At 37.9% G+C, this 26,765-nt stretch overlaps 4 protein-coding genes across 8 annotated transcripts; 3 read left to right on the top strand and 1 right to left on the bottom strand.

The window, feature by feature from the left end:
- Positions 1 to 296: 296 nt before the first annotated feature.
- LOC140785826 (E3 ubiquitin protein ligase RIE1-like) lies at positions 297 to 4,423 on the bottom strand. The gene is made up of 5 exons (XM_073133871.1): positions 3,768 to 4,423; positions 2,216 to 2,335; positions 1,331 to 1,463; positions 1,084 to 1,242; positions 297 to 738 (listed from the first exon to the last, which is right to left on the bottom strand). Exons 1-5 carry the CDS (start codon positions 4,268 to 4,270, stop codon positions 556 to 558), a joined length of 1,098 nt encoding a protein of 365 aa, XP_072989972.1. The 5' UTR covers positions 4,271 to 4,423; the 3' UTR covers positions 297 to 555.
- LOC140785827 (probable xyloglucan endotransglucosylase/hydrolase protein 28) lies at positions 4,410 to 10,439 on the top strand. 2 transcript variants are annotated; one of them, XM_073133872.1, is made up of 5 exons: positions 4,410 to 4,561; positions 6,247 to 8,610; positions 8,716 to 8,816; positions 8,909 to 9,117; positions 9,727 to 10,439. In XM_073133872.1, the coding sequence occupies exons 2-5, from the start codon at positions 8,406 to 8,408 to the stop codon at positions 10,223 to 10,225; spliced, it is 1,014 nt and encodes a 337-aa protein (XP_072989973.1). In that variant the 5' UTR covers positions 4,410 to 4,561; positions 6,247 to 8,405; the 3' UTR covers positions 10,226 to 10,439. The 2 variants fall into 2 exon arrangements, with proteins under 2 accessions (XP_072989973.1, XP_072989974.1); XM_073133873.1 differs by having other exon boundaries at positions 4,547 to 4,561; positions 8,304 to 8,610.
- A 136-nt stretch (positions 10,440 to 10,575) lies between these two features.
- LOC140785825 (actin) lies at positions 10,576 to 16,170 on the top strand. Of its 3 annotated transcripts, XM_073133869.1 has the most exons (6): positions 12,332 to 12,589; positions 12,750 to 12,865; positions 13,221 to 13,289; positions 13,697 to 14,090; positions 14,833 to 15,446; positions 15,663 to 16,170. In XM_073133869.1, exons 3-6 carry the CDS (start codon positions 13,230 to 13,232, stop codon positions 15,726 to 15,728), a joined length of 1,134 nt encoding a protein of 377 aa, XP_072989970.1. In that variant the 5' UTR covers positions 12,332 to 12,589; positions 12,750 to 12,865; positions 13,221 to 13,229; the 3' UTR covers positions 15,729 to 16,170. The 3 variants fall into 3 exon arrangements, with proteins under 3 accessions (XP_072989971.1, XP_072989970.1, XP_072989969.1); XM_073133870.1 differs by lacking the exons at positions 12,332 to 12,589; positions 12,750 to 12,865 and adding an exon at positions 10,576 to 10,732; XM_073133868.1 differs by lacking the exon at positions 12,750 to 12,865 and having other exon boundaries at positions 12,334 to 12,589.
- Positions 16,171 to 22,014: 5,844 nt separating this feature from the next.
- On the top strand, positions 22,015 to 26,368 carry LOC140785612 (probable transcription factor RL9). Of its 2 annotated transcripts, none has more exons than XM_073133537.1 (6): positions 22,015 to 23,033; positions 23,126 to 23,202; positions 23,676 to 23,724; positions 23,846 to 24,011; positions 25,670 to 25,742; positions 25,870 to 26,368. In XM_073133537.1, exons 1-6 carry the CDS (start codon positions 22,436 to 22,438, stop codon positions 25,966 to 25,968), a joined length of 1,062 nt encoding a protein of 353 aa, XP_072989638.1. In that variant the 5' UTR covers positions 22,015 to 22,435; the 3' UTR covers positions 25,969 to 26,368. The 2 variants fall into 2 exon arrangements, with proteins under 2 accessions (XP_072989638.1, XP_072989637.1); XM_073133536.1 differs by having other exon boundaries at positions 25,667 to 25,742.
- Positions 26,369 to 26,765: the final 397 nt, after the last annotated feature.

Genomic DNA, 26,765 nt, shown 5'->3' with positions numbered 1-26,765 from the left:
CTGATACAACAAGTGAATAATTATTTAAGCCTATACTAATATAGTACCACCTACTTCTCTACTCTTTTCTTCTTCCATCTAATATTTTTATATATTTACTAATGAATTATTATTTTTGGATATTATTTTAATCTAACTATCATTAGATCACTCTATCTTTCCGCCTATTCTTTCTCTTCTACACATTCATTTATTATAAAAGGTATTTTAATTATTTATAGAACTATCATTTCTATTTTATGTCATATTAAATATAAGTATTACATATTATACTAAAATACAACTAAACACTAAAATAAATTAAATCAGCATACTAGTATTTGGTCTTATTCCACAGATGAACGAGGTAAGTGTGATAATTGTACAAGACTATCGTTTTGGCAACTGAGAAGAAAACGAAAATACATCTGAACTCTGAAATTGGAGCATCTATATTGAAGGGCAAGGATATGTCAGCTCATCAAGCAAAGATAATGTAGGTCCAAGGAAAGTGTGTTGAAGTTGCACTGCTGCATCTTTCTGCGATTTTATGTACATAGAAGGCAAAAGAGAGAGTTATGTTGGAGACGAGTTGTTCAGAGAATTGTCACTGCCTTTAAGAATGTTGTACTTGCAAAGCGGGCAGGTTGCGTTGATCCGAAGCCATTTAACAATGCATGTTGAATGAAAATGATGGTTGCAGGGAAGTGAATGGAGCTCTACTCCGTCTTCATAAGAGGTGAGACATATAGAACATTCCTGAAATGGATGGAAAAGGGAAAGCAGTCAGGCAGACTAAAAACTGAGTAAAAAATTGTCCAGCTACATTATGGAATGAGGTTTATCATTTTGTACTGCCACTTTACAGCAAGTGGATGTTCTTAATTCCTGATTACCTTATGCCAAGAAAAGTTTTGGCTGCAAAGGAAATATATGGCTCCAGTGCTACTGGAAAGCTAAGAGATATTTACATCAATCAAGATGGTAAAAAATGGCAAAACTTTGCAAAGGGGAATAACTACCCAATATACATATAACTATAAGGATTTCAGTGGAATATTGACAGATATAATTAAAAAGATGATGTAAATGCAGAAATTTTACCGCATCCTCATGTAGCAGAATTCGTTCACTTGTTGAAGTTCCACTGTTGTTTAGAATGGGAATCATTAGTCCTTCTTCGGTCATTTTTTGCTCATCTTCAGAGGACTCAGTATACCTGTATCGTGGAAGAATGCAGATGTCTGCATCTGATGCCCCTTCCTATTTATCAAAGTCCAAAGAAATGAAATAAGTCCGTTCGAAATATAATAAAACAGATATTTTTATGCAACAAACTTCCAATTTTTACCTGGCCTGCCACAGCATAAAGAATTGCAATGATACAAGGCAAGCAGCAACAGAGTGCAATCCCAATTATGCAAGCTAAAGCCAGACAAAAGATGGCAAAGAATACATCGAATGCCAAAAAAACTACAGCCAACCTGGGGAATACATCATGATAAGTTGACTGTTAGGTGCATATAGTAAATGAAATAATATTGGATGTTAATAACATAAGTAGTTTGTGCACAAAGATAACAATCATAAGGGTCGACAATCCAGGACGATAAGTTGCCTGGATCTTTTTGAAGAGGCGAAGGTGACTCTTCAAGATAGCTTAGACAGCTTTCGATAAAAATGACAAATGCTTAGAACTCTGTAGTATGTATGGAAGAGTTTGACTTTAAGAATAATCACAGGGTTAATTTGAAATTTATCCCTTTGCCTACCTCAGGTTAAAATAGAAGAATGACCGAATATGCAAGAATTGTTAGATTCACTCATCAGAAACAAAGATTTTGGGAGACCCTCTAAAACAAAAAAACTGATATAGACAAGCTTTAGGAAAATGGCTTATATATATAGTATGTAGTGTCAACTTCATTGGATAGTGTGGCCCAGATGCTAACTTCTTTGAGATCTCATTTGTTGATCTTAATCTAATGATTAATTTGAGATAATAATAGATCATGATACAAAAGAGTCAAGCAGGTTCACCAAAGTTCTATACTTTCTGTCAATGCTTCAAATAGAAGACAAAATATTTACGAGCCGAAGAAAAGCATACATTCAAGTTTCAACAATAGATGAATCTGGAATGTAGATTACGATGCAGCATTTTGAGTGAAAGACTATACACTATGAAGCCATCCATGTGATAATTAATCTATCAGATAAATTGCTATGATCATACCAGTAAAGTCTTGGAGCGTGCTGCATTAGTTTTTCTCCACCAGTGACCACCAAATAAAAGCCAATCATCCACCACAGAAAGCATAGCATCGTATTAAAAGATTCACACCGTTTGGCTATACTGAACACCAATCACCACCAGTTTTCATAATGAGCAACTTAAACCGCAACACAATTAATAACAAAAATGTATACTTCTAATGGCCTGTTAATTTCAACAAATAGATAAGAGTAGACATGAAAAAGATAACTCAGGTAAAAATTTAAGTAGTATTTTTTCCTAATGCAAAGCCTAATTACCATCAAGCTTTAAGTCATGTCAAGCATTGTTGCAAATTATTGCTAGTTCATCCATGTTACCCAAGTTTCTTATCCTTCAAAATTTCTGTGTGTTCATCCCAAGGACGACTGTGTCGGTCAGCACGCACAGGGTGTACTACTGGCACACCCTTATGTCAAGCCGTGCTAGTCCGGCACAACTGCATGTTGCTCTGTGCCAATGTGGAGTTTTTTTTTTTCATCAATCATTATTAAATAAAATATTTGATTCTTCACCGTCACTCTACGTTCAACTAGATATTAATTTTAATTATTAAATATTATTAATTAATATTATGTGTGAATATTATTATGAGTTCAATTATATTATGCAGTATTCAATTATATTATAGAACATTTAATCATTAATATTAGTTTTAATAAACATATTCAATCATATTATGTGTTAAATAATATTTATATTTACTATTACTTTATTTTAATAAATTAAGTTATTTACAAAAATAATCTAAAAATAAAATACTATAATATAGGTTTTAATACATATATTTAAATCAAAAACTAAAGATTGACATGCTAAATACCCAAAAATATATTTAAATATTATAATAATTTTATTTAAAATATATTAAATGTGTGTCAGTGGCACGTAGGAGTGTGCCAGTGGCATATGAGAGCGTTTGGTTCATCCTCTACAACTTGCACACTTTTGAACGAAGAAATCACTTAATCTAGCTCAAAATACAAATTCCCCAACTTTATTATAGAGCTATTAGGAAGGAATTTAACCTGCAGACTTAGAGGACATATATCAAGTATTCTATCCACAATCCTAGCTATAATAGAAAAATACATCTTTGTTTCCAAAATAATCTACATACTCCACATGCATACCAGCATACCACTCATCTGGCTCATCTAAATCCTCTGCATATACATCACTGGCAGAACCATCTCTCGACAATTTTCACACCACCAATATCCTTAAATCTAATTGCATGAACCCAAAAAACCATTCCTCTATTTCCCTATATATATTTTTTTCTTTTATCTTTTCTCATTCTCCTAGAGTTTGATTTTGATCAATCAAGGGATATGTTCTCGAAAATGACAAGGCCAGAAAGCATAATCTTTTCTTAGTGCAATATATCTACAATTTCTCATACTACAGCTTCTATCCCTCTAATTTTAGCATATTTGATCCCCTTTTAGGTATCAATTGCATCGACCTCCTTATAAATATCAAATGTTTCAGCTCAAAATCCCAAACATACCTTCTACTCCTGTCCTCCTCCTCCTCTGCCGCTTCCTCACCTCTTCCTTCCTCCACCTCTACCCGCCTCATCCGCCGCCTTCTTCCGTATTCAGCCCACACCAATCCAACGTGGACCAGGCACTGCAGAGCATAGCCCACGATCCAGAGACGGACCGGGGTGTTGGGCTGCTCGTGGGCCGTGGAGGCGAGGACCGCGGCGGAGACGGCGAAAAAGGCGAGGTTCCATGCCATGTCGACGGCAACCACGGGCCGGGAGTAGGACCAATGGGCCCGGCGCTGCTCCAGCTGCAGCGCCGCCGTTTCGCGGACCAGCGTCGACTGGCCGCGCCGCCCGGCAGCGCGGTTCAGAAGAGAGGCAAGACGATTCTGCCTTGCCGGGGAAGGCCGAGCCGGAGGGAGAAGTGGTTCGGGCGAGGCTGACGGGGTCATTGTCGTGGAATCCTCTTCCTCCATTTTTGCTAGGTATTTGTTGCGCTTCTCACACTCTATGTTTTTAAGCATACAAAGGGGCTAAAAGAAAGGAGAAAAGAAAAAAAGGCACCCTATAATTCGACAGCGAATTAAGGGCTGCCAAGTATCAAGTGCAGAAAATTCGTGCACACCGGGCTGCAGGGAATGGTAATCCATTCCTATTTCCCTTCCTTCCCTGCCTCCTCGTTCCCCGAACCCCTCTTCGCTCTTTAATAATCCAATCCATTCTGAAGTCTTCGTCTTCGTTGTCGTCTTCGTCTTCTCCAATTTCGAGCGAGGAATTATTTTGATTACATCCACCTCTACTACATGTCTCACTCGGTAAGCCATAAGCCATTCCTTCTCCATTTTATGCCTCCTTTTGATCACATGCATCGCGCACTCTACTTCTGTGATCATTTGGTTCAAATGGGTTTTTCTCTTTGCTCCTTTACTGTGTCGATTCCAAGAAGTGCAGCCTTTGGCAACCCCAATGGCTCGGAATCCACCAGTTTCTTCTAGCCACCTGAACAAATTGCATGAATTCCTTGGAAAAATACTTGAGTGAGTGGAAATTTTATATTTTAAACAAAGTTCTTCATAATTCGAATTCAGGATAATCCATCCATCATAACTTATGCAATCACTAATTTTTATATTTTATATTCTCACACACTCTTGATTTTTTTTTTTATAGAGAAAGACCGTAGGATAAGTTAATTTATTAACTTTCAAATATTATAACAATAAGACTCGATACACAAAGAGTAAGAGAAATCCAACAACTGCTCTTTGGCATAAGCCTCAACATTATAATTTAATCTAGATGATCAAACCTGAGGGCGCAAACACAATAATAAAGTAAAAAATGATCTAAAAGATTTCTAGGAGCAAAGAGTCTCGAGTTTAGCATTATTAGTCTAATAATTATAGGTTTTGTCAATCAAGTAGTTTAAGATATGACCCTGAGAATCCACAAAAGCAAAAAAATCGACATGTAACATACTATACACCACCTTAATTCTACTGTAGAGCCAAGTAATAGAAACATTCAGGGGTCATCGAAAAGCAATATTTGTATACTAGACGCTAGTGAGCACAGAATACACTCAAGTCCTAATGCTCGTCTTATGGGACCCTCTCCCGCTCGGCATAGCAGTGAGGCCTGTCGACAGAGGATACACTAATTGGAGGTGGTCTCACAAGGTAGAACTATAGAGCCGACAACAAGTTGGGCGAAGATCTAACAAAAGAGTAGCTATCAAACTTGGATTTGACGAGGAGATGAAAACCGACAATGGCAGTGAGGTGTGCTAGTATGGAGCCACAATGACAATGGAGTTTAGGATAGATTTGATCTCAACAAAGGAATCGGCAAGGGAGGAAGTAGTGGGCTCGGATCCACCGGAAGGGCGACATCTAAACTTAGATCCGGTGAGGGAAGGGAGTAGAAGGAGAATGACGAAGGTGGTGAGGGACGATGGAGGGAAGCGACAATAGTGTGGGTTTATGAGATAGGAATGATAAGGAAGAATGTCTGCAGCGGGTGGGATGTTGAGCAGTAGCGACATGGAAGTGAGAGGGAAGGGGAAAGGCAGCGGTAGACGACGTGCAATGGCGTCGAGGGGAGGAAGAAACAATAGCTATAAGTAGCAATGAAGGAGGAACATCTTACTTTAGAAGGGGAAAGAAGATAGAACAGTTCTCCCCGGCCCCGGCGAGGGAGAAAATCAGAGGTGACACTTCACAAATTCAGATTAAGAAACAAAATTTAAGGTAAGATTTAACTTTTGTGCATTTCCTATCCATCTCGTACGTGATTCATCTTTTTAGCTAGTTTTGTTTAATGATCTTTGGAGTCTCTTGATAGTATGCTACACTCCTATTATTCATACATCAATCTATTCAAGTCCCAAACCTTGTATGCTTATCCTCATGATGGTACATGATTGTGATTGAGACAAACAATTATATTCCGTTCCCAAAATTCATGGACTAACCGGTGCTTTTTGTATGATTGGTCTTAGGATTCGTAAGGACCACTGTTCTTCTATAATCCTCCAAAGAAGACGGATTTGGATTTCCCTGGAGTTTGCCATGTAGTAGAGCTCTTCTAATATGGAGAACGTATATGTTTCTTATTGGTAACCAACAAGCGATAAACTGTTTAGATTAAAGCACCAGTATGCATAATTCTCCTAGAACCTAGTTGATAATTAGGAATCTAGTTTCATGGGCTTAAGGGGCTATTTAGAATTGTGTGCTCTTACTAAGTTGACTAGTTGATTGAACAGTTTGTTTGTCAGTACCAAGTTTATGTATGGTGGTACATCTTTCATGGTTGACCAAAAATTGATAGAGGGACCTAATTTTCGTGCTTCGTATTCTGGCTTTCAAGATTAGCTTCTCCTTTTTGTTAACAAGAATTTATTCTCCATAATTCTTCCATGCTTGAATAAATGTTTTCAACTGCTGATGCTTTCAGTATTGTTCCATGGTTGACCTAATTTTACTGATGCATTTGCTCTTCTTCATCCACTTCTTCAGCTTTTCTTTTGTTATCCTTTGCTTGAGCAAAGTGTCAGGGATTGCCTATGTGCTCTTTAGACATGATTTATTTTTATTTTCTTTCCCTTGACCTGTCAACTTTAATGTAGTTATGACACAGGATTGCAGGATAACTCTTTTCTATGTTATTCCTGGCTTGGTTACGGATAAAAATCGTGCACTCCTGTAACCTGTGATCGGATTTTATTTACTTATGACTGAGGTTATATATTCAAATTTCTCTATGTATATATATATATACTTGGTTAGTTGATATATTTATCTATAATTTATTCATGCAAAATCTGAAGATGAGAATGAGAAACTCTTTGAAACATGGAAATAGTTTAAGATATGAGTTAGGATAAGCCAATAGCCAAGGAAAAATTAACTCAACCTAAAATTACTATCATTATTTTAACCTACCTCTTACATCAGCTTCAGTACGAATTACTCGAGCCTAGTGAGAGTTAAAACTACTGGAATATTTTATCTTGCAAGTCGGGACAAGTTAAAGGCTGCCAAGTCTTAGGTCCTCGAACTTGATGCAGCTTTGTTTTGGTTAGTTTGATGTTGCTGTTCCATCCAGTGGATCAGATCCTAGCTACTTGAAAAGATTCAAATAAAGGAGAGAGAGAGAGGGGGAGAGAGAGATTAATGCAGTGCTCCATGGCACAGCGAGAGTGGAGAATATAGCAAGGCAGGATCCCCTCCAATTTATTGGGGATCAGAATGTCAGGAATTCTCCATGGCTGGCAAGGAGTAGAAAATTCTTGTAATTATTTTTTTTATTTTTTTTTCACAAGGAGTAAAAACAATCTAAGAGATGTTGAAGTGAAGGAGCATAAAGAGATAGAAGCAAGAGCTTTTGACTGGTCTGTTATTATTGGCAAAAATTATTATCATTTTGTTATAGTTCTAAACTATTAACAAAAGCACTATAATGCTGACTGGAATTAATCTTTATTGCTTTATGATGCAATTATTTATGTAGTGGTATAGCTTAAAAGAGAGTACTTTTTTAGAGAAAATATTTTATAATGTTGTTGTAAAATTAATAATAAGCTGCTGACCAAGAAGGCAACTTTCTAAAGTATATACTGTAATAAATAGCTTAAACCTATGGGAAAACAGTAAGAAATTTAAACCTCAATAAAATAAATTAATTATTGATTTTTTTTTTTTTGGGTTAAGATTATTAATCTAAAACGTGTGGCTTGTATTTGTGCACTAGATATTAGTCCCTATGCATGTCATACAACATGCATTATCTTATACAAAAATACAAAGTACAATCACGAAAGTTTGACTCTTATTTTAAAAAAAATTATAAATTGACTCTATTCTAGATATAATTGCAAAGAAAAGGAAAAAGAAATGTATATGACATAAAGAATTAAATTGAAAACAAAAGTACCCAAGGAATTAAAGTTTAGTAGACCCCCCCCCCCCCCCCTCTTCGAAAGCATCCAAGAGCAAGAACCAAGCACCCATTAATTCTCACCAATAAAAAGGCAACCTTTGCTTCCCTTTCCAGTCCCATTCCATCCACTCCCCTCTCTGATCAGAAGAAAAGGAAAGAGAGAGAAGCCCAAGAAGTCACGGAGCTGCAAGAGTAGCAGAGAAAGAGAAGAGAAAGATGGGTTCTTCCATTCTCTCATCCCTCATCCTCTTCTTTACCTCTTCTATCTTTCTCTTCTACCACTCGAATGCGATTACTACTGCATTACATGGCCTTCAGACCCTCTCCTTCGAAGAAGGCTACACTCAAATATTTGGTGACAACAATCTCATGCTTCTTCGCGATGGGAAGACCGTTCACATCTCCCTCGACAAGAACACAGGTAGAACTCTCAGCTCCTTACTCTCTTTTGGTTTTTGAATTTAAAAAGGAAAAAAAAAAGAGATGATTTTTTTATCAAATGCTGTGGATTTTTTTGTATGCCTAGGTGCTGGATTTGCCTCCCAAGACCTCTACCTTCATGGGTTTTTTAGTGCATCCATCAAGCTTCCTTCTGACTACGCCGCCGGTGTCGTCGTCGCCTTCTACGTGGGTCTTCTCTTAGTCTCCTTCCTACCTCTCTCTCTCTCCTTTTCCTATTTGAGCCCATTCTTTTGTATTTTGTAAATTTTACAATGTAGATGTCGAATGGAGATGTTTACGAGAAGAACCATGATGAATTGGACTTTGAGTTCTTGGGGAATGTAAGAGGAAGGGAGTGGAGGCTCCAAACAAATGTGTATGGGAATGGAAGCACCTCGGTCGGAAGGGAGGAGAGATATGACTTCTGGTTCGACCCCACGGAGGATTTCCACCAGTATTCCATCCTTTGGAGCCATGATCGTATCATGTAAGTGTACAACCTTTTGTTGTTATTATCCCTTTTTCTTTGTAAGTCTCTCTGGTTTTATTACTTACCACAGTTTTAGTTCTATGTTCTAATTAGTATGGGAATGGATGCAAATAACATTTGCTTTCTGATTTGGATGGGCATGGAATCTCTCAATGCCTAAAAAGAATGGAAGATTGGATCTGGGTAAAGGCTTTGCAAATTGCAGGCTTCTATTCTTTTTATGAAAATTTGAATCATTTGTGTCTTTCCTTTTCACTTTTTCATTTCAAAATTGTCATATTTTTCTTGTAAAATTCTTTCCTCTTTTCTGTCTTCAACTCTATGTAGTGACTCAAGTAGTAGCTATGATCTTGTATGCCTTTTACCTTTTCTTTTGATCAATTCCATACCTTCTACTTTAATAAAGCTACTTCGTTTAATGCTAGCATAAAAACTCTACGTCTGCTGTTGTCTATCAGCTTAGCTTTTTGGAAGATAGTGACCTTACATGCTATCATATTGATGCAAATGCAAGTCTACTATTAAAATATATTTCTCTAAGAGGAATCCAAAATGTGAGGCTCTCCAACTGCATATAGCATCTTGATAATTCTGATCATTTTGCAGATTCTACATTGATAACATTCCAATTAGACAAATAGCAAGGAGTGAGGCCATGGGAGGAGCCTTCCCCTCCAAACCGATGTCCCTCTATGCTACTATATGGGATGGCTCCAAATGGGCCACCTTGGGTGGTCGGTACAAGGTCAACTATAAATATGCTCCATATGTTGCTGAATTTGCTGATCTCATCCTCCGTGGTTGTGCTGTGAACCCTATGGATCACTCATTGGCTTGTGATGGGCCTGAGGCATCTCGCCACAATTTTATTTCTATGTCATCGGAGCAGCAGGCGGCAATGGAGACCTTCAGAAGGAACCACATCACCTATTCCTATTGCTACGATCGTGTTCGGTATGTGGTTCCTCCACCAGAGTGCGAGACCAATAAGGAGATTGCCCATCGTTATGGGGCTGACGGACTGAAGATCGGAGATCGCAGGCAGGGTCATGGAAGGAACCACCGGAACCGAAGCCCCACAAGCCGAACTGATGCCGTAATTTGAGCTAAGCTAGTTACTTCTGCTCATAAGGTTTTTCATGCTGTATGATAGAGAGTTAATTGAGTAGATTTGAGGGTGGCAGATTGAGTAGCTTTCGACTCTAGATCTGATATACATATATTTTTGGATCGCTATTCTTGATACAATTCATGCATATATGTACCTTGTTTATGGGATGCTGTTGTTATTCTACTGCTGCTTCCTATTGTCTTCCTCATTTTTTGGACATTTACAATTTGTTCCTCATCACATGTGGGATGTTAACTCTAGCTACGGCAAGGATGGGGATAAGTTAAAATTCTTGTGACTATATGTTGACCTGGCCTTTTATGTATGTGCTTTTCTGTACTCATTGAATTGTTTCAGTCTTGTAGGCCATGAATGCACATGATATATGTACTAAAAAGGAGCAAAGAAAGTCCTCTGCTTCTTTCTCCTCCTTGTGGATGCAAGAGCTAAGGCTATCTTGTGAAATCTGAAGAATCTAAAAATTTGTACTGCAAAGAGAAGGTTTCTTGTCGTTTCAGTATTTTCAATACTTATGATCAATGAGGGTATAATTATTTGTTTGAAGTAACCATGAGTGTTTGCTATTGCTGCATCGCTTCTGCAATCTGAATATACTTATACTGTTTGTTATTGCACCTGGTGGTGTTCTTGACTGTCAAATGAACATGCTGCAATTAGTCCATAACATTGTCATTTATTGGTGAACTTATAGGGACTTATAACTGAAACTAGTTTTAGTCAATCTTATGTTATGGATGAATTTTTTTACTTCATGTTACAAAAATGAACCTTATCTGGACAAATGTAACTCAAAATTGAAATCTTGCACACTATAATTAATCTTAGCCTTGTTATCTGATGTGGCCCTAGTTGTTTGGGCAAAGAGTGTGTAGGATGGATGTGGGCTCTTCTGACTAGGTTTGTAAGGGGACAGCTTTGAAGGTGAGGGTTTCCCTCATGCAGGAATGGTCCTATGATCCTATCTTGTTGTGACCTCTTCGTCTCTTCAAAACTATGCCCTAAATGCTGACCCACTGTTCTAAGTTGTCGGCCCAATGGCCCATTAATTATCTCATCACCTAATTATTGGACCACATGTTCTCTGTCTTTGACTAATCTACTATTTATTACAAATATATTACCGTTCCATTATAGTTTACAAACTATCTGTCATTATTAGTACAGTTTTTGCTACACAAATAATCATGTAGATCTTTCAAAAAAAAAGAGAGAGTATCTAATCGGTTTATAAAGCCGATCTTTCCATCAGTTATTTCTATTACTTTAGGGTAATTCTCTTCTTTAGAATAACAAAGCACTTTCACTAATACACATTCTCTTCTAAAATATATTCTTGTATAAATAGTTGTCTCAGCTTTCCAAAAACAACGGAGAGCTTTTTGCACCGTCCGCCGGTGGCTCCTCCTCTCCTCTTTTCCTTCATCTTTTCCTACGCCTACGCCAGCCAACCGCCGTCCTTGTCGCACGCCGGACTGGTATCCTATCTCTGTTCGGTCGCAAGGATATCCACCTACCATGGACTAGTCCTGTTTTATTTTTGGTTTGGTTTCTTGGTTTAGCAAAGTTGATGTGTAACGAGCCTTCTAACGATTTCTTTATTATAATTTAGTATATTTTAGCCAAATGTGAAACTTATATCTAGAGTTATAACCATATTTCTCTTTTTCTTATGTATCAAGTTATAACTGATGTGAGCCTAATAATATTATTAGTCTACAAGATTTGGGTTTTACTTAATTCAAACTTGAAATCCTCAACTTCGAGTTGAATCAAGCCTGACTTAACTCGTTCCAAAGACGAGCGAACTTTGCCGAACTCGATTTAGGCTCAGTACTGAACTCGAAGTGAAATTAAACAAGCCAAGCTTGATTATTAATCCTAGAATTTTGAAACTAAATTCGGTTTCAAAATCGGAGCACCATTCGTCGAATGTAGGAGTCAAATATTCCTACCGTAATAAGAGAAAGGTGGACATGATCATTGTTGTCTGATGCACATCGAACCGGCGAACCGTGAACGTACTCAAGCCAACCGAACCAGTCCGGTCCGGTTGGAGTCAGGTAAGTTGGACGCAGGACCGCGGGAAGAGAGAGAAAGAGAGAGACGCGGGCGCCAACTCCTAAATCTGGCGGCGCGCGAAACGGGCGTCCAACCATTTCTCCCCACTCCTTTGCCAGCCCTTCCTCCTGATTGCTCCACAAATAAAAATAACTACAATAATAACGACAACTCTAGAGAGGAAAAGGAGACACCTTTCGAGAGCGATTCGAGATCTAGGGTTTCTCCACCGTCGCCGTCGCCGTCGCACTCGATCTGGTCCTCAGGCCTCCTCCTTCGGTAAACGATCTCGTTTTCTTGGCCAAAAGCTCGGTTCTTTTGTTCTGTTCACCTATCTTGTTGTTTGGTTTATAGAGTTTTTGATCTATTGTCTTTGACCTGTAACTGCACGCGATATGTAATGTTAGGCCACAATCGCTCATTTTGGTTAATCTCACAGGTGAATGTGGAAAACGACGCAAATTAATTTGAGTTGCAGCTGTTGTTTCGTTTTCTATTGGCTGCATGTTATTCCTTTCCTGGGGACCAATTTGAGTTTTGGAATGTATAGACAAGGTGACATGGCACGAAAAGAAAAATCTAATGTGCATAAGACCTAGCTCTAATCGTGGTCCAGATACAATTAATCTTGTTTTGGATTTCCTTTTTAGAACATTCACGATGAGCCAATTTCTGCCTCCTTTCCATGTGCTTTAGCCTTTAGGTGATCCCAGATTTATTGGGCCTTTTAGTTTCTTCATGTAGACTCTGCATATGATTGTGTACCAATGTCTTGCTGGATTCATATCACATACTAATTAGCTGCAGATGTTGTCCTTTTCGGTGTACAATTAATTTCATTTTATTTGGTGCATAACTGTTTGCTACTTTCACTACATCTCATTATGGCATACTTCATTTTGTATCTCAGATATAAGAAATGGCAGATGGTGAGGATATCCAGCCCCTCGTGTGTGACAATGGGACTGGAATGGTCAAGGTACATACAACTGTTCAAACTTATTAGACCAGTTGTCTTAATTGGTTAAAAACCGTTTAATCTCTCAACACAGTTTACTGGAACTAACATTTGAGAATTGATCTCTTATGTATTGTCTGAAAAGTTGTGTTTGGCTGCACCAATTATTTCCCCATTTTTGGCTGCTCTGCACCATCCATAGTGTCGCAACACAAGTTCTTGTCTAGTTATCTGTATCTCTACATGGCAGCAAAAACTTCAGAGACGAAGAGTAGTTAACTCTTCGGCCCGAGTTGCCATGCATACAGTTGTTTTTCAATTTGTTGCAATACCAGTCAAGTTCTTGCAACTTGTGAGATGTTGGAGATTGTTTGGAAGAATTATCTTAATTCAACTTGTTAGCTTACTAAATTTAATTACCTTTTAAGGCTGGATTTGCTGGAGATGATGCTCCAAGAGCTGTTTTCCCTAGCATTGTGGGTCGTCCACGTCACACGGGAGTGATGGTTGGAATGGGCCAGAAAGATGCATATGTTGGGGATGAAGCTCAATCAAAACGTGGTATTTTAACTCTGAAGTACCCGATTGAGCATGGTATTGTGAGCAATTGGGATGACATGGAGAAGATTTGGCATCACACTTTCTACAATGAGCTTCGTGTTGCTCCAGAAGAACACCCTGTTCTGCTTACTGAGGCACCCCTCAACCCCAAGGCAAATCGTGAAAAGATGACTCAAATCATGTTTGAGACCTTCAATGCTCCAGCTATGTATGTTGCTATTCAGGCTGTTTTGTCTCTATATGCTAGTGGCCGCACAACTGGTAAGGAAATCTTTATCTGTCTGCATATTCTTTTGCTCATCTAGCAAACTGTTTATGTCTACCTGTGATATCTTATTCCCGTGCAACATTGTACTTTTAAGAACTTAAATCTGTCCTGATAAAATTTAATATAAAAGCTGTAGATAATCTTGACAGTCTAAGATAATGTCCTTGTGCTAATATAGTGGTCTACCAGATTGCTTGCTTTTGTTTCTTGATGAATTATTCAACTTCAGGTATTGCTTCCTCAGAGCCTTTGTTCATCATTTCCCCTTTATATAGATCATTATCTGATTACTTTATGTCTTAGATGAATCTTTCATTTTTATGGGTTTCAGCATTTAAAATTCTTGATAAGCAAGTTTGCGAGCTTACAGAACTTGCATCCTAGATTTATCATCGTATCTTTAGGCTGATAATCATTGACTTTCCTATATGATGCTGCATAAACCAAGTTTGAATTGTAGAACTTTATTGAAGTGACTTTTGAAGGCGTACGAGCGGAAGCATTAATGACATAATTTTTTTCAGATTACCTACAATTTGTGATTTGGCAATTTTAATTGGATGCGAGTATTAGCATACCTGATTTATTGAGAAAATCAACTATCTGGATTTAAGTAATGTGTTGGATCTACTAGAATTTTAGTCGATTATAGATGCAGCAGTTTGTGCATCAAGTTGGTTCTACATGACCACATTATTTACAGTTTGATCATGCCTGATTTGCTGTTTTATATAGGTATCGTGCTGGACTCTGGTGATGGTGTTAGTCACACTGTACCTATTTATGAAGGATATGCTCTCCCACATGCAATACTTCGTCTAGATCTAGCAGGTCGTGACCTGACCGATGCTCTCATGAAAATCCTGACGGAGCGTGGTTACTCCTTTACTACCACAGCAGAGCGTGAAATTGTAAGAGACATGAAGGAGAAACTAGCCTACATCGCTCTCGACTATGAGCAGGAGTTGGAGACAGCCAAGACCAGCTCATCTGTGGAGAAGAGCTACGAGTTGCCCGATGGACAAGTGATTACAATTGGTGCTGAACGGTTCCGTTGCCCAGAGGTCCTTTTCCAGCCATCAATGATTGGAATGGAAGCTGCAGGGATACATGAGACCACATACAACTCCATCATGAAATGTGATGTAGATATAAGGAAGGACTTGTATGGCAACATTGTATTGAGTGGTGGTTCCACCATGTTCCCAGGTATTGCTGACAGGATGAGCAAGGAGATAACAGCACTGGCGCCTAGCAGCATGAAGATTAAAGTGGTGGCACCTCCAGAAAGGAAGTACAGTGTCTGGATTGGAGGATCCATCTTGGCATCCCTTAGCACTTTCCAGCAGGTGAGACTAACTGAAAAGCATATTGATTAATGCAACATTACCAATGAATTATGCATATGCTCATATCCAACCTCATATTTCCATAAGAACATAGGTAGACAGGTGAATAATGAAGAAATATTACTCGAACAAAGTAATATGGCAGTTTGAAGATGCTTCATTTATGTGCATTTCTATTTTCTTTCCAATTATAAAGGAATTTTTTGTCCATGGCAGATGTGGATTGCAAAGGCAGAGTACGACGAGTCTGGCCCATCGATCGTACACAGGAAATGCTTCTAATATGGTTATATTGGGGAGTAGCAGGAAGATGGGAATGCTTACATTCCTGGCGATGGGGCTAGCTCTCTTTCCTTCTAAATATGTTTTGCAATTCATGGACATCAAGATTATTGGTCTTCCTCAAAAAACATGCAACTGATGAACTTTCTTTTGCGATGTTATTTCCTCCTCCGCAAAGATGGTGAAACCCTGTGATCCTTGGGCTGCCAAATTAGGGTGATTTTTGTTGTGTTCTTACTGAGTCTTTCTACAATAAGGCTAGTATTTCACGGCGGAGCTTGTTTCCTATGATTTTATTTCCAGTATACTTTGTTCTCGCCTAGTTCTCTTAGGAACTTCCCCTTTTGCTTGTTGTATCTGTTAGATATTCTTGTTTTCCAATTATTGAGATCAGTTTTCTGATCTGTCAAGGCAATATGAATCAAAAGAATGGTGCTTGGAATTTATGTTACTTCATAGAAAGTTCTTATCGTCTTATTGAAGAGTGAAAAAAGAAAAACAGAAATGAAGTCACTCATTGCTCTCCATAGAAACCCATTAATTTAAGTAAGTTCTGTATGTTTCTCTGAATTCTTTCTGATGGACTTGTAGAAGAATCAAACATGAGAGAGAGTTAGAACAAAGCTTGGCATTGCTTAATCTTGTCTGCGCACTTGTTAACCAACAAGTTAGCTACTAGTTAAGTAAATGCCCAAATCACAAGACACAAAAGCAAAATAGTATGAACCTTTAATATTCTCTCTTTGCAGGTAAGATGTTGATAAGAAGAAAGGGATAGTTGCAATTGTCACCATTGACTAATCTACAGATCACTCTCAGTCGTTATCGATTAATCTACACAGGATTGCAGGTGGGGGGGGTGGTTGGTTGCAGTTCCTTTTCACATGACATATGCTTCTATGCTAGATTGTGATCCAAACAGTAAAACTTTTCCTAATGCGACTAAATTCGTGAAGTGGTATTCTCCAAGTACTGTTTTGGCAGCTGGTGCTTCCCTAAGTAAACGCTACAATTTCACCTGGAAACTAGAAGAATCTCAAGTAGTTCTTGTTTTCTTTTTTCCATAGTGAGACTTTTGCATTCTCCGTTTGATAAATATAATTACGGCAAATTACAGTTTGTTTATCCACCTTTAGTTTGCCCCAGTTTTTTTTTTTTTAATTTGTTTGTAATTTCTCTTAGTCTGCACTAGTTTTAACGGTTAGATTTTTCTATCCAAAAATAACGATGCTAGCGCTACAATCAATGTTGTTCAGTAATATCAACATCTTTCATCATAAGTAAGTTGCTACCTTTTCCATCCTCAAATTAGATAATATTTTTGTAAAATTAATTAAATCCTTTTATGTCAAATACATATTTGCATTAACTAACAGTCGGAACTTAGTGTTAACCAAGGAGACATGAAGTAAGGTGAAATCTCACTAATTGGGATGTTTTCACCTACTAACACATCAAGAATGGGAAAAAAAAACATTGCACCTTCTAGAGAATTTTGAGCTCCCTAATTATTTTAAAACTTCAGAAATGGGATTAAGTATGTTTGCAAATCATTAATAACTTCTAAATATAAGTCATCAGCTGAATTAATAACTTATATGAAAATTTTAAATCTTTTAAAAACTTTGTCAAATTTTAGGGAAAAATTTATATATAAGTCTTCTGACTAGACTCATATAAGAATTTCTCTCTACAATTTTTTTAAGGATTTAAATAAATATTTTGGGAGGGCTACTTTGGTCAAAAACTCTAACGTTCTAATCTTTAAAGATTAGTAAACGGTGCGCATCAATATCTAAACAAACAAGATGCAATCCAGGAGCACACAATGTTCAATGCACATGGTTTGCTGAGAGACCCACGTACGGATCAATCAAGGTGGCTCTGATGAGAAAGCTGATGGAATTTGTGCTGGAAATAAAGCCTTTGGGGTTGGTAGTGGAGAGAATTCTAAAGCTTACACTGATTCTTCTATCACAAACCAAATCCCAAACTGGAGAACAAGAGATCCAAGGCACAAAGAGATCTTTTAGAGCAGGAGTATATTGATCACCTCTGAGAGGTTGATACGATTTCTGGGACTAAAGCTGGTGCTTTAAAAGTTGAAACCTTGTCTTGTGGGTGGCATTTGGCGTCCCAGTTAATCTATTGGCATGAACTTTGTACAGGCATGCAAGTGGAATCCAATGATACATCAATCAAAAAAACAAGGGACCCCTACTTGCAAGACTCTCTTCCCTCATGTGATCTGTCTAGGAGAGTAGAAAATTTCAAGGGGTCCGGGGTTCGCTAGCTGTTACTTTTGTAAGTTTGAAGCAATGGTTTCTTCATCCATGGAGTAATCTAACTAATTACAAAACGAGAACAATTAATATTAGGTACTGTTTGCATAGATTTTTTTTTTTCTTTTTGGCATGTATATGTATTTTTCTAAAATCTCTTATTTGCATATATGTCTTTCAATTCTCTAAATACTTGGCTTTTGCATGGTATCATTCGAAGCAAACTAATCGTCGTTCATTTCTTTCAATTTAAGGCATCTGGATCTTTTGGTTTGTTAAATTCAAAAGGTTTTATCTTACATTTGTTAAAAAGTAATTTGAAGTGGATCCATACAAAATTATGAGTTTTGAAAAGTATACATGTAAGTACAAAATTTAGAAAGGTATACGATCGAGCAGATTAAATGATGAACTTACCCATTTGTATATAGTTTAACATTAGTTAAATGAATATTACTACTGTTTTGATTCTAATGTACAAAAAGAATTCTTTGATACTGTTTTTCCCCTTTAATTTCATCCTTAATAAGGGACTATACCTTGCTATTGTCCAAACTCCAAAGAGTAGTAGTGGCATCAAAGGACAAGCTCCAATACCCCTCTTGCAAAGAAAGGCCAGCAAATTGGTGAAATGTAATAATCAATAAGGATCACATGGAAGTGTGTGAAATGTAATTGGGAGGAGGCAAGAAGAGACACCTGAAATGCTGAAACATTCTGGGCTCCACTAAATTATGTCTCATTCAAAGTTGGCAGTCCAATATGGTATATATATATTTATTTATATTTTATTTATTCATGGAAATATTGAGTCAGTACAGTAATTCCATTGAAGGCCAACAGTCGTCTCTTGGCTCCCATGGGCATTGCATACACGTTTGCATGCTAAGTCAATAGTGCCATGGTTGTTGTATTGCTGTTGATGCTGATGGGTCACCATGCATGCATGTCACAATTATGGTAATTGGCCATGAGAATAGAGTTCCATCATGCTCTTCTACGATGTGGCCCTATCTCAATCCTGCATCACTTCTCTCTCTCTCTCTCTCTCTCTCTCTCTCTCTCTCTCTCTCTCTCTCTATATATATATATATATATATATATATTTTTAGGCAGCTCTAAGATGATACGATGTCATCCATTTTTTTTATAACTATGGAAGTTTGTAAGTCATATTTCTTAATCATGAGGTTGGACAACTAGGCTAATCTTTATCAAAACTCCATGCACTACGTGTAATATTCATCCTTGCAAGAAATTAATCTTAGATCACCTAACTTAGTTAGCTTACACACTCCAATCAATTGAAGAAAGGAAAGCAAAAAAGAAAACTCTAAAACCCCAAACCTTTTATCTTGTCGACTAGTTGCCCTCACTTTTGCCATGCAGTAATGAAAAGAAAAAGCTGGTGCACAGAACGCATGTGCAACAGTAAGAGATGGACATACACACACACACACACACGGAGAGAGTGAGAGAGAAGAGAGAATTTCTTCTCAATATTCCTCCCTAATCCCTCTCGCTGCAGTTGCCAGGCGAAGAGAGAGAATTCCTTCTCGCTCCTCTCTTTTACGGGTATAAACCCGTTACTATATATGATTAGGAATTTCCTTCCTACACTTGGAATTTCTTTTTTCCAGCCAATCAAAACTTTGCCAAGTATTTATGGATGCAGGAACTTCCTACAGTTTATTCTGGAGATGGCCTGGAGCTAATTGTAGGATGTGAGAGCACATAGGAAGGCGAGGAAGGAGACCTGCAACCTGGGGCCCCACTTTGATCGGACCCTTCTAAGAGGCCACGAAAAGATCAAGAAAACTAAAGTGGAAAATTGAGGAGCAAAGGAAAACACAAGAGATTAAGCATTGGAGGTCATATATATATATATATATATATATATATATATATATATATATATGACCATCATAAGGCCATCATGGCTGCCCTTTTGTGTCAGGAAAAGGAGGGGAGGTAGAGTAGTAGCAACTCAATCATACAACAATTGATTACAATATCATCATCTCAATCCCCTCCCCCCCATTGCTATCTTTTACTGCATGGTGTTGTTGCTGTTCCTAGTGTTGATAGCTCATTGAGCTTTTTGACCATCTACGAGGTCTAAGGTCTGGTCACTTGTTGGCACGTGGCAGATGGTAACTGGTGTCAAGGAGAAGGGCTGGAAGGAGAAAAATGGATTTTTTTTACAAAAGAAATTAAAAGAAGAGAAAATCCCATCTCTTGTCACTTCATGCTGTTCTTTACTAGGATCGATAGGCTACCTCATCGATATAATTAATTTAAATACGAAGTTGGTAGCATTAGAAACCTTTACACTGCTTTCCTTGGGCTGGATCAGGTGCAATTATGATTCAGGTTCTAATGGGGGTAAAACTCTAGTGTTCTATCCTTTTTGGCTTTCACTTTTAACTTGTTTAATTTAATAATACATATCATTCAATTCTAAAGTAGGTTATATATGAGTGTGTGTGTGTGTGCGTGTGTATATAAAAGAAAATTTGCATGAATAAAAAATAATAAGATGGTTTCAATACAACTACTCATTATTTTATTACTGACCTTGTTATGGTTTCAAAAAGAGACTGTGCATTCTAGCATCAGTTATGATCTAAGTCTCCATTATTTTATTTCTTTCCAACTACCTCACTTAATAATAGAAATTTCCTAATAGTTTACCTCATAATACACCATTCTTAAAATAAAATTTTAACTTCTGTTTTGTTAGATCATATAGGATTAAAATGGTCATTCTATAATAGCTTAAGCCTACAAAGAAGATAGTGAGTTATTATGTATAACATACCAAGAGGTACTTCTATATCAATAAAAATATAGAACCACTATTTTAATTCAAATCCACATGAAATTAAAATATCTAGAGTCCAAAAGGTTCTGTAATAACTTAGACAAGATGGACATGGAAACTATTCGAACCCCATAAATGCACCCTGCATAGGGGTCAGGTGACAAAGAGAAGCTATGAGTTGTGTTATTTATTGCACTAGTCTACACAAAACACGAGTTAGAATTAAGTAATAATACCCAGCCTCTGCCTTGCAATTTATTTATTCCTATCTTTTTGAGTTTATGCTGTAGGGTTGTCTGTAACCTTGAGCTTAAAAGTCTAGGGTTTTGGGAATGAGAGCTTAAGGCAGTGACAGTGGCAATTCAATGATCTCTCAAAGCGTACTACAAAGCATGCTTACTTGCCCTAGTTAGAGGCATTCAAGAGCTTAAATGTACTTCTTAATATTAAAAGCCTTTACTTAATCTCTTGATGCAGCCTTGGGGTTTGGAGATCTGCTCACATGGAAGGAAGGAAGGAAGAGGAGGGTCAACTAGGTGTTGTAGAGAGAGAGATATGAACATGTGGAGATGACATAATAATGCTAGACAAGATTGGAAGGAATATTTGGGAGTATGAAAAGAGAATTAGAAGATAGGACTCTGGATTTAGGGTTTATTCTAATGACTATGATTAAATTATCATCAACACATAGAAGACCAAACAGCACTCTTTTGGCTGGTCAAAGAAGCTATGGCCCTTAGGCACCTGACAACCCTAAATGTAATATAAGGAGAGCACAAGCCCTTTTGAGATAAGGTCATCAAATCTTGTATTTCGCGTGTTAATTTCTTCAAAAACAATTGCTGCGAGGAAAGAAGTATAACTAGATAAAATTCAGCTAGTTTTTATATCACTGGAATTTTATGGACATAACTCAGTTCCTCTCTCTCATTCTCTCTCTCTCTCTGGTGTTTGTAGCGTGGACACCTACATCAAAGTGCCCAGTTTCCAGTAGGGAAATGGAAATGGAAATTGGATCAGGTCAATAAGTGGACTCTGTTTGATGAAAATGGCGTAAGTGCGAGAGAGATGCCAAAGTTGTTCAGAGAACCCAAAGGGCATTGGAATCCCCACACACATCCAATCCAATTTATGGCATGGCTCTTTAAAAGAGGAAGAAAGGATGAGACGAGAGAGAGAGAGAGAGAGAGTATATAGTTTTGTAACCCGATATTTCCGGGCATAAGGCCCCCGTTTCTCTCTCTGTCTCTCTTTTTTATCTCTTTCTTTCTCCAGTGTCATTTTCTCATACACACACTCTCTCTCTCTCTCTCTCTCTCTCTCTGCCCCTCAAGGAAGACTTACACTCATATTGAGATATCCTACTTTTCTTCAAATTTTTTTTGGTCTTCCATTCAATCATATATTATGAACTAACCAAGACAACAAAAAAGTACTCTAATTTATTTCCACCGTCTCTCCCTCTCTCTCCTCTTTTTCCCACACCACATCCTTTCTTCTGGCCATAAGGATCATAAAAACCTAGTCGACTTTGCGAGGAGACCAAGTAGCAAAGTAGAGAAATTGACAGAGAATTTTTTTTTTAAGTGCTAGTATCCATGGAAGCCACCTCGGCGCCGTCCCCCGACCTCTCCCTCCACATCAGCCCTCCGAGCAGCGCTCCGCCTTCTTCGATCCACGGCACCGCTTCTCTCTCCACCGACAGCGATGTCGGCCGCCATGGCGTGTGGCGGCAAATGGATGCCATCAATTCCCACGTCGGCGGCTCCTCCCGCGCCTACGCGGATCTTTCCCTCTCGCACTTGTCGCCTCCTCCAATGGTACTTCGTCTCCGATCCACGCACACTACCGGATCATTGTCAGAAGCCTCACCGGAGGTGTCCAGACCCATCAAAGGGATCCCAATTTACAACAACGCTCTACTCCCCAACATGGGGTTCTTCAACCAAGTTAGGTTCTCGTCCTCTTCGTCGTCTTCCTCTAATGGGTTGTGCCCGGAGTCCTCCAAGAACTATAACCATCACCATTTAAGCCACTATAACCATCACCACCGCCACCACCATCAGTATGGGATTGGATCAAGGGTCATGTCGAAGCTACCGGGGAAGCGGAGCATCCGGGCGCCGAGAATGCGGTGGACTAGCACGCTCCACGCGCGCTTCGTCCACGCTGTCGAGCTCCTCGGGGGTCACGAGAGTATGAGAATAATAAGCTCTATGCGTACGTTCAGATTTGCTTGGTTTCTTTTAGTTAATTAAAATTTTGTGATGTTTTGTTTGGTGTTTTAGGAGCTACTCCGAAGTCAGTTCTTGAGCTTATGGATGTTAAAGATCTCACTCTAGCTCATGTCAAGAGCCATTTGCAGGTAATATTTTGCATTGTCTTTTTGCTTCTTCTTCTTCTTCTTCTCTTTCTCTTAGGATTCTATAGATCCTCTTCTTTTCTCTCTCTTGGTATTGCAGCCAATGGTTGCAGTGACCGATGATTGAATGACTAACTGAATCAGTGAGTAGATAAAAGTGCTTCTCTTAGACAAAAGACTGCCATTATAAGTAAGAGCCATCATTTCACGATAATACATCTCTTACACAAACCACACCAGAAGCATCAACCTTGTCTGTAATGGGGAAAGCAAGCAGACTCTCAAAAAGAAAGAACATAATTTGATTGAAGTAATGGTTATTTTCTCCATATCTTTTCTAGGACGCTTAGCTTAGCTCAGCTCGCTTCACTTCACTTCTTCACTTCACTTCTTCCTTTTTTTTTCTCCTTTTACTTTCTTTTCTCCTCTCTCTCTCTCTACACTTACTTATGTTTGTTTCTTCCTACTTTTGCTAGATGTATAGAACTGTGAAGACCACTGACAGCAAACCTTTAGCCTCCTCAGGTAATTCACATTGCTTAATTAGCCTTCTATTCTTTCATTTACTCTCTTCCTTGTCTCACTTAGCATCTTCAAGACAAAGCATCAGATAAGAAGATCACTAACTTCGCATTAAAATTCGTAGGGCAATCCGACGGATCCGGCGAAGAAGATATCGCCTCCGCGAGCGTCGATCTCAACATGGGACGGTTCATTGAGCAGAGAGTCTCAGATGGCTCAAATCTGCCAAATGATATGGACTACATTCCAACCACTAGTAACAAAGGGACCAGCTGGAGCAGCTCGTCAAGGTAAGCACACCCTTTTCTCCTTTCCATGTAATCTTTCAGCAGAGGTGTACTTTAACTTTTGCAAGGGATTAGGCTTTGGTTAGTGGATTGACCAGCATACTACTTCGGTATGTCAGCTTTTGTTTCTATCTCGCTCATCCTCTATCTATTTGAGATTTCAAGGGAAGATATTGTGTTCAACTTAACGTCTAAGGAAAGGAAAAAGTAAACAAGTAAAATCAAACATTCTGACACTATGGATTACATCTATGTAGTGTTTGTATTGAGATTATTCTTTGCATAAGAGCCCGACTTAATAGGCTGTCTTAAAAGCTAAAGTATGAGAACAATCACACATTTCTCTCGTTTTTTGGATTACAGGACGGTGATATGATGTATGGTTTTTGGGTTTTACCTTGTATCTCGATCTTCTCCTTGGGTGGATTATTTTATCCTTACTCATCAATACATGGCTCTGACTCCAGTTTCGTGTGTTGACCTGACATGCCCTGATACCTAGAAATATGTTTGTCTTTATTGCTCTCTCTTTTTCTTCCTTGCTTTTATTTCTCTCAGCCAGAAGTAGCAGCTTCTTTTCTTTCCTTTTCCTGTTACCTTTTCTTTTCATCTCTCTGATCTAAGTCCTACATCTTTTAGGGGCCATGTGACTGAAAAGAATAGAGTATTCTTGCTCAACATAAGAACGATAGGTTTTTGCATGTCTCAGTTTGATTGCTAGCTGAGTAAAATTTATCTGTTAAATGAAGGAGAACAATTAATAAATATAATATAAAGGGAATGTGCAAAATTCAATAAGTTGTAATGTAAGTATTATATTTCTTTATACTGCAAACATTGACATTTTGTAATATGAAGCTTCTAAAAAGGAATATCAATAAAAGATGATTCAGCATATGTTTTAGTTGTAGTGTATTATACTAACACCAAGTACTGATAGATGTCGAGCTGCTCACTGATTCACTATATTTAATCTATAGAATCAGTTTTCTCTTGTTACATAGACATGACTATACTTATCAAACAATAGGTATATCCAAAATTATAAAGTTGTATGTTGGGCAAACTGTCATTCTCATGATAATATTTTTTGAGGAAAATCTAATAATATTGTCTGGATGGATCAATTTAAAATAAATTAAGAAATTACGATCTTAGCAAATCTTGCAGTTGAGAGATGTACCAAATGCAGATTGGAGATAAGGTTTGTTATTACTTCCATAATGATAAATTCAGAAAATACGTACGAACTATTTTCTTTAAGCATACAGACTCCAGCCATTTGTTATTAATCGTGTTATATAAACTTTACATATAGAGGATTGAAGTCAGATCGACTATCATCAGAATTCTTCAACTCTTTTGAAGCCTTCTCATCTCGTTCAAAAAAGGATTGGAAGTCGAAAATGATGACTATATGAACTTCCATGCCATCTTTCTTGATTACTATTATCAAATTTTTCTGTCAATATAGGAATTGTTTTATTTCGAGCTTGCGATATAAGAATTTTTGGAAATCCTCCTACTATCTAAGGACAAAATATATTTACCCCACAGCTGCTGATAATTAATATAAGAAAATTCATGTTTTCTTTATCTTCCAACATCATCAATAGTACTTCATGACACTAACACTTCTATAAAAATTATAATTCCAGCAGCATCCCATGGCGACAAACAAATCCATGTGACGTTGATCGGCAAACACAAAATGGATTCTCATCTCAGCTCAAGGTATCAAACCTCTCTCTCTCTCTCTCTCTCTCTCTCTCTCTCATTCTGTGATTAGAACATACATTCCTTTCTTCTGATACTTAGTATATATGCTAATGTATCAATGCCGGCCTTCGGTTTATCACAGAACATGGAAGGTTCTCAATTACTTAATCACGAGCTCAGAAGCCCTAGTTTGGAGTTCACGTTAGGGAGGCCTGACTGGCACAGCACAGACCATGACTGATGCTCATGGCTTTCACTTGCTTCTTGTCCATAGCAAAGGTACGTATCAACTGAAGAAGGTGAAGGAAGGAATATTGTCCATGGAAAACGAATACTACAATGGAGCAACTAAGTCTCTTGAAATGGGCATGCATCCATCTCTTGTACTTCAGCTTCAACTGCAGTGTTTTAGTGGGGAGTGTGGATTGGTTAAAGTTGGAAGCTGTGGTCATTGGTGTAATTTGTTCTTTGCAACCGGAAAGTTGGAGAGAAGTAAAATGAAATGTGTTACCAATTATTCAATAGTTCCCAACTACAATTTTAGTTTTTCAAATGTATATTAGTTACACTAGCATATAATTCTTTTTGTAGCTACCTCATTACTATAGTAGTTTGGAAAAACCACACTGTTCGTAAGCTAATCATATGATGGATAAAGAAAGCTAATCATTTTCAATATATAATTTGGACAACATATAATAATACTCTAGTGAAATTGTTTACGAAATATAATTTGGACAACATATAATAATACTCTAGATGAAATCAACAAACGTGACTGGAAATTTAGCCCCTGAGATGGACAAGAGAAACCAAACAGGATTCAAGGTAAGGAGCTTTCAATGTAGTCAGATGTTGTCTACGGAGAGTATTTCCATCGTCCCTCTTTTCTTTGTCGGAGATAAATGATGAACTCAATAGACACAGAGAGAGAACAATAAATGGGCAGCATTAATGATTTTGTAATCCATTGGTGTATGATTGACTTCTTTCGGCTGACATGAAAAAGAGGCACGAGAGCCATTTCCTTTTTTTGAT

The sequence above is a fragment of the Typha latifolia genome, chromosome 4, assembly GCF_019914945.1.
Source record: "Typha latifolia isolate L0001 chromosome 4, TyphaL0001v2, whole genome shotgun sequence".
NCBI lineage: Eukaryota > Viridiplantae > Streptophyta > Magnoliopsida > Poales > Typhaceae > Typha > Typha latifolia.
Note: the sequence above shows the minus strand (reverse complement) of the source record. Positions and strands in the feature narration are given on the sequence as shown.